Source organism: Indicator indicator, chromosome 26, assembly GCF_027791375.1.
Source record: "Indicator indicator isolate 239-I01 chromosome 26, UM_Iind_1.1, whole genome shotgun sequence".
NCBI lineage: Eukaryota > Metazoa > Chordata > Aves > Piciformes > Indicatoridae > Indicator > Indicator indicator.
Window position 1 is genome coordinate 9,050,959 of NC_072035.1, and position 10,072 is coordinate 9,061,030.

At 48.6% G+C, this 10,072-nt stretch overlaps 1 protein-coding gene across 1 annotated transcript; it reads right to left on the minus strand.

Moving 5' to 3' along the window:
• Positions 1-5,467: 5,467 nt before the first annotated feature.
• HPD (4-hydroxyphenylpyruvate dioxygenase) lies at positions 5,468-8,586 on the minus strand. The gene is made up of 11 exons (XM_054392771.1): positions 8,491-8,586; positions 8,271-8,313; positions 8,100-8,182; positions 7,879-7,968; positions 7,683-7,786; positions 7,439-7,516; positions 7,111-7,273; positions 6,712-6,783; positions 6,000-6,122; positions 5,743-5,859; positions 5,468-5,589 (listed from the first exon to the last, which is right to left on the minus strand). Exons 1-11 carry the CDS (start codon positions 8,569-8,571, stop codon positions 5,479-5,481), a joined length of 1,065 nt encoding a protein of 354 aa, XP_054248746.1. The 5' UTR covers positions 8,572-8,586; the 3' UTR covers positions 5,468-5,478.
• Between the last annotated feature and the right edge of the window lie 1,486 nt (positions 8,587-10,072).

Sequence of the window (10,072 nt, forward strand, 5' to 3'; positions counted from 1 at the left end):
CAGTAAGAACATGGTAAAAGTGTCCCAGAAAATGAATGCGGCTTTAAATTTGGAAGGCATGGTTTGAACTGATTTTTCAATGCATTTTGTCCTTGTAGATGTGCTGAGGTGAAGGTCACAGTTTTTTGAGAGGTTCCATTTAAAAATGGGGCAAAACACCAAAGAAACACTTCTTTGGCTGTGATCTGGGACTGTTCAGGTATAGACAGGATCAGTTTTTTGACTTGGATTGGATTTCTCCTGGTTTAAAAGTAGTGATTAGTTGTACTAAAACCTTTTTTAATTGGCTTGTAAGGGGAAGTTGCAATGTCATTATGAAATGGGAAGATGATCTGCATAACTAAACACCTTCTCCCCACAGAACACGTTGCACAGCTGTATTCTTGTAGCCTTTCAAAATCAGAGGTCATTGCTGTCTGGCCACAGTTCCACGAGTAAAGGTTACAGCCTTGTGAAAGAGTTTCCTTGAAGTTTTTTCAGCTATTAGGTGGAATTGCCAGGCTGCCACTACAGAGTGGAGCTTAGGACGTGGCTTAGTCCTCTGCATATGAAGTCCTTTTTCAGACAAAAGGTCTGAAAAAACAGCAACACACAGACTGCTACAAGCTGCCTTAATACTGCCTGTATTTGTCTGAAGTCAAGGAGATTGTTGCTGAGATTGGACAGTCCATAGTCTCATCTTGGTTTGTTCTGGTATTGTTTCCCCCTCTTCTATAAATCCAGCAATTGGGTAGTGGTGACCCAGAACCTAAAATCATGAGAAGCACAACTAATTTTTGTCACTGACCGTTGGTTGTAACTGCAGTGATGGCAGGAGCCTTGGGGAGTTAAACCAGCTGCTCAGATTAGTTTATTTTAGTTTTTTTTAAAGAAGGTTTATCTTGTTGTTTGACGCTCACAATTGGCATCACTACAGCTTGGCCTTTTACTTTCAAAGCTTTGGGAATGCACAGAAGTTTCCTGTGTCTCAGAACTGAAACCCCTGTGCACAGCAGTTCTGCTGATGTCCTTTGGCTACCTTCCTCTCTGGTTCATCAAACCAGTGCATTAACAGTGGTTTTGTGGAGTCAAAGACACCTCAACTGGCCCAGCCCCCAAGTCCCTGCTGACAGTTTTGTTTTCTGCAGCATATCTGGATGGAATTAGGCCCTTGTGGTTTGCCTTAATCTTTGTGGAGGAGAGGCGGGAGGACAAGTCACGGTCTTCCGAAATGAGACTTGCAAGTTAAGGTCCTTCACAGTGTTTTAGGAGCACTAAAGGGATTTGGGTGCCAAAAGCCATGAGCACCTAAATCACTTGGGTACTTCTGAAACTGCCCATAACCCATCCCTTTTTCAGGGTCCCAGACAAATAACATGAAATTTTGGAAGAGCTGAGCTCCAAGTAGTCCACTAGGATGAAAATGAGCTGTTGGACCCACAGCACTTGTGAAAAATCACATTGTTCTGGTCTCAAAGCCAAACTTGAGGCTTTTCTTCCCTCCAAATCTTGGCTCACAGAATGCTACCTGTGAAGCTTTCTATCTCAGACTGCAGAGCTGCCCCATCCCCAAAACAGATCATGATTAGGATGATGATCATAGTGAGGATTGTAAGTCTGGTGTAGTGATTTCCATGAGCTGCTGCAGTTGCCTGTGGCTGCCTTGTCCATGCGAGGCAGCGGGGTCTCATCAGGGCCAGGGAGCTTGCAGTCCAAAAACCAGGATGTGGTTTTGGAAGGCAGCCCCAAGAGAAACCTACCTAATCCCTCCAGGGTACGTTGCCTTGTACTTAGCAAGGGAGGGATGAGATGAGAAGAGTAAGGCAGAAAGTGTGTGGTGTACACACCAGCCTGGACTGGACCCAGCAGTCAGCACGGGCACCCCATGGAGGGAGTGGAAGGGCTTAAAAGGAATCTCACCAGTGTGTGCTGCTTTACAGAGAGATTGACTGAATTTGTTTGGAAACCCTGTCCCTAGTTTATTGTCGCTTAAGTTGCCTGTGCTCCCTGCAAAACTCTTTCTCACTGGGTGAGGGAAGCCAAGAGAAGAGTGCAGAAGTGTAGGAAACAGAACTGAAATCTTTACTTTCCCAACGTGAAGCTGGCTCAAGCTCAGGGTGCAGGTGCCTCTGCAATTGGCATTCTAGGAAGTGTGCTCTGTGCTTGCAAATCCCACCTGTTACTGCCCAACACCTTCACTTATTCATTCATTCCCAGCCCTGTTAGCAGTTCCAGGTTGGTCCCAAGAAGTGGTCTGTGACTGTCAGGGGTCTGGGAAGGGAAGGGCCTCATCTTGCAGATATTTATATTGTATACAGCAGCTTATTTCTACAAGAAGGAAAAAAAAACAAACCAACAAAACCAAACCCAACATTTTTAAACTCCAGCAAAGTATACAGTAGTTTCAGTTCCAGTTTTTGTGACCTTTTTCAGGGATCATTTCAGTGCATTTCTGTATAAAATAAAAATTTAAGGAAAAAAAAAGGATTTTGAAGTATAAAAAAAAGGCATCTTCTGTACATAGGCACTCAAGTATCTTCTCTTCAAACACTGTTTCTTGTAGAAACATGTTGAAATTTTTTTGCTGATTTCTTTGTACTTCAGGAGCATGTAAATAATTTATTAAAAGTGACTATTGTAATTTGGAGTTCTTTTTAAACAGATTCCAGCTCTAAATCATGTCAAGGAGATGGGGAGGAAGGAGGACTTAGCATAGCGAAGGAGCTGGTGGCATTTACAGCTTGTGTCAAGCTTTGTATAATGTAAATTCTGTATAAATATGTTTTGGGGATTGTTTTTGTTTTGGTTTGGGTTTTTGTTTTGGTTTGGGTTTTTTTTTTTTTGTCAAATAAATAGATGGAATTAGAAGCATTCAGAAAGTGAAGACAAAAAATTGCCAAGTTAAGGCTTCTTCTTTCCCCCCTCCCACCCTCAGTCTGAAACCTAATGTGCAAAATCTATTTATTTCAAGCGAGGAAATGTGTACAGTCTAATAGACACCCTAAAGTGTATTTAAGCGAGTTTGCAACTGGATTTTGTTTCAATATTTGTTTTATTTTTTATGAGTTTCCTCCTTAATTGCCACTGTAGTATTTGTCCAGGTGAAAAGGAACATGTCGTCGGGGACACTCTAAAACCAAGGGGCAGTTTTAAAAGCAAAATGGAAGAACATCCAGCTCCCAATCCTTGCAGCTTTCTGGTTCTATCAACAGGTTGTTGGAATTCACAGTGTGAAAACAAAAGGCCTCCTTTAAAAGGAGGTGGATAAAAAATGGTTTGCAATAAAGGAAAGTAAAACACACCTTATTTTTTCTTAAGTTCCTTTAAAAAAAAAAAAAACAAAAACAACTCTGCTTTGAAGATTTAGGGTTTCTGCTTTTTTTTTTTTTTCTTTAAACAAATTTATAAATTTAGGGATGTTTTGTGCATAGAGAATCTGTCACCAGTATGTATCTTGTTTTGAAGAAAGTGTTTTTGTTGTGGATGTGTCATGCTGTATATATTTGTTCATATTTTTGTGAATTGAATACTATGTACCATTGTATTATAGTAACTTTTATAAAGCAAACCATAAATATACTGACTTTTCTTACAGAAAAATTACGTTGTGCTTAATGTATAACCAGGGCAGCTTGTGGACCCATGCTGGGAACCATGAGAGCTCAAGGGACCAGAGCCAGACAAAGATCAATCCAAGAACAGCAGATATTACTGAAAGTACAAATTCTGGTGAGCGGGAACTTACTTTAAGCAACATTATGTTGCATGAAAGAAATATGTGAGTGATTTAAGTTTGTAAATCTAAAATTCTAAGGATTTTTAATCCAAAGGAGGAGCTGAAGCACAGGAACTGAAGCACAACTAGGCACTGCTCCCGCAGTCACAGTGTCCCTAACCTGAGTGGTGCTGCCTGGGCAGGTGGTCCCTGCTCCTGCAGTCTCTGCCCTGGGTTTTTTTGAGTTCATATCTTTGGTTTCTTTAATTTTGTGGAGACAGAAGTCCTTAACCTACAAAGTGAGATGTTTGTATTGCTGTGTGGGTGATGGTGTGAGGCTGTTGGGGCCACAGGCCCTTTGGTTTCTGTCTTTTAAATCAATCTATTTGAATCTGAAACAAATTCCGTTACCTGTGGTTTACAGGAGGGGAGAGCTGCTGAGGTTTGATGTGTCTGGAACCACAGTCTGGAGCTGCCCACATGCCCCCCCCTTTCTCACTGGGGCTCTGCTGCTATGAGTGGGATGGGTGATGGTCAAAGTGGCTTCTTTGAGCTTTAGAAAAAGAGATACCTGGAGCAGAGGTGAATGGAGTGGCTGATGAAGGAGGACATAGAAGAGAAAAGAGGGACCCGGAGCGGCTTTTACAGCTGACCACAGCACTGAAGGGATGGGGATATGGGACAGCCCAGCTGTAGAGGGTTGCCTTCCACCAAAGGCAGTGGGGCTCAGCCCGAAGGGTGACCACATGAGACAGGAGCTTGAGATGGTGGAAGGACATCCAAGGAGCTCATCCTGAGCTCAGGACTTGGCAGGGGCTTTGGCTGCTCAGTGTTTGAGCAGCTGCAATGCTGGGAAACCTGAGGAGCAGCAGTGGGTGGCTTTGGAGGGCAACAGTGGGGAGATCTGTTGGCACTGGAAACCTGAGATGTTCTTCAGCAGGCATGGACTGAGGTTCTGTGAACTCCTCAGCAACAGTGAACATGCAGTACAGGTGCTCCAGGCCCAACATGTTAACCAGGCACTCAAGCTGCGACAGAAAAAAGTTTTATTATCTTGGTGGGGAAAGGCCCCTTGCAAAGGACAGTGATGCCCAGATGGGGCCAGTGATGATCCCAGATGGGATCCGTGCAGCCAGGATCTGAGCCAAGGAATCGCTCCCAGTCTTGAAACATGGGAGTAACCCCAGCCCCTCCTTAATTCAGGAACTTACAGGTATTAGAGCAAGATTGCATTGCCTTGGAAAGGCTGCAACACGTATATTCGATTCTCATTCTGGAATGGTGTAGCTACCCTAAAAATCATGTGTTTCATCTCAGCAAATTCAAGACTGAGTCTAAAAGCGATTGAACCAAAGTCTTACAAAATGAGATGTATGGAGGGGCAAATGCCTCCATGCTTTGCTCTCCCAGCTAAAACTACCAGAAAACTTTGGATGGCCTAAATTTAAGCTCTGCCAGTTATTCCTTCCATCTCCCTCCATAGATGCATGTCTTTGGCACATGCCTTACATCTGTACTTTAAAGATTTGGTGGTTTGGATCAGATTAAACTGCTTTTGAAGAGCGTTTGCCATTTCCCACACTCCCAAAAAGTCACAGGAGGGTAGTGCTGGGGCTGGGTCGTGATAGGTGTTGAGGTATTGAGTCCTTGCACATCTCCACTTAGCAGGAGCTTCCTTGGGTCTACGACACTTAGGTTTGGGCTCTTTACCAAGACGTGGGCCATTTGCTGGTTCATTTGTCAATCTGCCTATTAGGGGTAAGGGTGGTGTTTTCTGCTGTCCTCTACATGCGCCTGGTCTCCCCGTTGGGCTCCAGGATGGTGAGGTTTCCTCTTGCATCTTGATCCATTTCTATCGCTTCAAACAGAGACTTGAAGTTGCCAGCACCGAAGCCCTGTGGAGATGATGACATCATGGACCATGAGGATGGGCACCAGGTCCATCAGCTTGGAACCAGCTGGGAAAGAGTAGCACTGAGTGATGGTTGATGGTATGTGATAGCCCTGAGGTTTCAAACCCAAGGTCATTGTGAAATCCTCAAACCAACCTGGTGATTATGTCGCTGGATCACCTCCAGAAAGACTGTGGGTCTGTCTTGGACTGGCTTGGTGAAGATCTGGAGCAAGTAGCCTTTCTCATCAAAATCCACCAGGATTTTCAGTTCCTGGAGAAAAGAGGACAACAGCTCAAAGACCCCCAGAGGAGCAAGGGGAATCTTCCACATCACCCTCACCCTGCAAAGCACTTTGGGGAGCTGGTCCAGCCCCAGGCAAACCTTTTCCCTCTCAGGGTGGTCTGACTCACCGCCAGCTTGTCAATGTTTTCCTTCACTTTGATTTTGGCAGTTTTCAGCCTCTCTCGCAGCATCTGGTAGTAGCTGGATGGCACATCCATGAACTGCATGCCCCGCTGCTTCAGGTTGGTGATCTGCAAGGTGGGGGAGACCCTAGCATGGGTTAGGCTTGGGTCTTGTTTGTAGAGAGATTTGTGCCAAGAGAACATATTGGGCAGAGTGATACTTTCCCATGACATTGACCAACCTTGTGCATGGGGGCCTATCCCACCTTCTTACTTTGGGCACCAGGAACGGGAGGACCCAAGATCCCCTCTCCAGGCAATGCAGAGAGATGGCCACCATACAAGGATGCCTTATGCTGCCCTGACCCACCTGACACCTCTGAAGGCCCTTTGGTCAGGAGAGCAGCCCAAACACAAGTGCTCAACAGCTGCCCAAGCTCACCACCAGCCACCCACCAAGGACAACATGTGCCATTGGGAGCATCTGCCAGTAGCTCCCAGGTGCAGGCAGGTCCCTTTCCAGTGACTCAGTTAATCCTGGTTGTAAGACAACCATGGCACAAAGCCCACTCAGCTTGCCTGGTGTTCTCATACCCCAGTGGGGTCATGGTCCACCAGTGCCCTGTGACAAGGACTGTGTTGGGCAGGGCAGGGCAGAAGTGGAGCAGTGCCAGGGCAGGATGGGCCAGGGTGAGGAGCTGCTCAGGGATGCACTCACTGCTGCGATGATGTCAGGGGTGTTCAGCGCGATGTGCTGGACTCCGGCCCCGCCGTAGTAATCGACATACTCCTACAGGGAAGAAGTGGCACCACATCAGTAACAGCTTGCCTACAGTGGGCAAGGGGCTGAGCTGAGGCTTGAAAACAGGAAAGCAAAATGGTCTGGGACCACACAATGAAGACTACAGTACTGATGAGATCAGCTAAACCAGCCTCATCTCAGCAGCTCTCCAGGGTTTGGCAGCCCTTGGTAGCCCTGAGCAAAGCCAAGGCTGCTTTCCCACAGCCATCTTTGCACAGAACGTCTCTGCCAGCTCCAAATCCCTTGGTCCCTTTTCCTTCACCAAAGCCCCTCTTGAGGTGGTGGCAGCCTGATGGATCAACCTCAGGCTCTCACCTGAATCTGGGATTTCTTCTTGCCAGATGCTGGCTCGTTAATGGGCATCTTAATGGTCTCTTCATAGTTGGTGACCACAATGGAGCGCAGGGCACTGAACTCAGTGTGCAGCTGCTTGTCATCCACTGACCAGAAGCGGTGGAAGAGCAGGTTCTTCTGGTACCTGCCCGGGCCACAAAGGGCACATGTGAGTCCCTTGTTCCATCCCAGCACTAATGAACTTTTGCCCTGGCTTAATTAGCTTCAGCTACCAATGTCAGAGGGGATGAGACCAGCAGAGCAGTGCTGCTGCTACATCCCACCTACCACCAGCCCTGCCCACTCTTACCAGTCTGCCACTGGTTCCATCTGGAGATCAGGCTGGTTTCCCACAACATGGTCAATAAAGCTGAGCTTGGCACTTGGTCTGTCAGGGGGAAGCCAAGGGTGGCTCTCAGCCAGGGCTGGGGACATCCCACAGCACAAGGAGGGTTGTGGGGCAAGGTGGTGGCGACCTGTCCAGCTCCTTGCTGAGACATCCCACCAGCACATGGTGTCAAAGAGCTGGACAGAACCCTCTGGAAAGTACTCACAGCTTTGGCAACAGGGGGTCCTTGAAGAGGGGTGGGTGGTACCCGGGCAGGAAAAGGCCCTTGTAGTTGAGCTTTTCTATCAAAGTGTGAGTGGTGTCACCATACTGTGAGAGAGGGGAAAGTGATTGCATGCTACGTCCTTTTTTGGGGACCTCTCATATCCAGCCTGCTCTGCAGAACCTGCCCTGCCACTTACCGTTTGGATCACCGCAAACTTCACCTTCCCAAATTTGTCCTCCTCCACCCAGGGCTCCTTCACCACCACAGCTCCGCGCTCTTTGGCTTTCTGGGCAGAAGCAGAGAAATCCCACTCCTGCTGCAGCTCCCCTGGGATGGGGGAAGATTTCTCCAGGTGCTTCCCCACCTCCCCTCATCATTTTGGGGTGCTGTGCAGGAGGGAGCAGAGGGGCTCTTTACCTGCACAATGAAGTCACAGTCCTCCACTTCAAAGGCAACATCCTTCACCCCATCACCGTGCTTCACCAGGTGTTCCCCCATCTCTGTACAGGGCAAGAGCAGCCATGGCCATGAGCAGAGTTTTGCTCCACTATGGCCATTTCCTACCCCACCCGTTACCACAGCACCTACCCTCATTTCCTGGGTTGAGAGCAGATGAAAGAACAAACACAATCTGGTGAGGAAGAGGAGGAGAGGTGAGGGATGGAGACATGGTGGTGCAGCTGCAGCCCCAGAACCATGGGGTTTAACAGTGCAGATGGATTTTGGCAGCACCCACATGCCCCACACCAGCTCATCTTCCCCCAGACCTCCTCCCTAGCACCTCTGCAAGGTGTGTCATCCCCCTTACCTTGTCCTGCTTGATGACATGTGAGACCACCTCCCTGCTGCCGGTCTCCAGTCCTCGGTATGCCAGCTCCTCGAACCCCATCTTGTTGCAGTAGAAGGAGGCAGCCTGTGGACAGGCAAGAGCCACCCCAGGTGAAGCCATGGGGCCAGTTATTCCCAGTTCCCACAGGGCTCCCACCAGCCGGGGCAGCACCAGGAGCCCATGGGGAATGGCCGCAATGGCATGTGCATGTGTGTGTGCAGGAACAGCTGAGGAGCAGCAAGAAGAGATGAGAAAGGGCTCATACTTGGGGGAAGCCCCAAACCCAGTGGAAATGCTGCCTCCAGATGCCTCCTGCACTCAACAGGACCAGGGAAAGGCAGGATGCAGAGGGCACAGGGCTGGTGCACAGCCGTTGGCAAGAAGCTGCCAAGGAGAAAATGGTTCTGCCCATTGTAATAGGGCAGCAGGGGCATTGCCCCTATAGGACAAGGGCCAGTGGTTTGAAACTAAAGTGGGTGGGTTCAGATTGGACATTAGGAAGTTCTTTACTATGAGGGTGGTGAAATGCTGAAAGAGGTTGCCCAGGCTGGTGGTAGAGGCCCTATCCCTGAAGACATTCAAAGTCAGGCTTGATGGGGCTTCGAGCAATTTGATCTAGTTGGGGATGTTCCTGCTGACTGCAGGGGTGTTGTAGTAGGTGACCGTTAAAAGTCCTTTTCAACCCAAGTCATGCTATGATTCTATGACCTCTGGTTCATCTGCCAGGTTGGGTGAAAGCAGCTTGGGTTTGAAGCTGAGGGATTTTTAATTTGCCAGAAGTCTTCTATCAGTGAGGGCTGGAGAGCAGCTCCCACGACACCTTATCACCTCTCACAAGCTGTGCCACGTGTGCCTGGTTGCATTTTCTCAGCCCCACCTGCACACACCCCCAGGCAGCCGCCCCTTGCCTTGCGCAAGGGTCCTCAAGGCCATTGGGCTGAGGTCACATGGGTGGGTGCAGGACCTGGGCCAGTGGTGGACTTTGGGATACTGTCACAGTCCTGACGTGGTGGGAGCCAGGATGAACCTCCCTCCCCACAGCCAACAACCACAGCCTTCATCCCACACAGCACAACCGGCACCCAGCTGGCCACAGCCTCTCACCTGCTTGGCATTGCCGACCCAGAAGGTGATGGAGTGGAAATGGATGAAGCGGCCTCGCTGGGGCTACAGGGAAGGGAAAACCGAGCTGAGAGCTGCCACAGCCTGTCCCACAGCACTGCTCCTCTCTGTAGCTGGGAGAAGCAGCAGCTGCGACCCTGGTAATGCATCTCCTGCTAATGGATCCAAATGAACTGGGTAAAACCCTGGCTACTCCCCAAAAGAGCTGTTTTCCACAGTGGTTTACGGTTAGGTTTCACAGGATCCTGCTCTGTGAGGTGGAAGTGCAAAGGCCTGGTTCACCTGGGACTGAGTCAGTCCCAGTACTCTCAGTGCTCCCTGCAAGTGGCCCACCTGCCAACATTACTGTGTTAAAGATTAATTCTCCTCAAAACACTCTTACACAACCACCGGTGCAGGGACAAACTCTGCTTTGCTCTGTTCCCCACCACCACCCAAC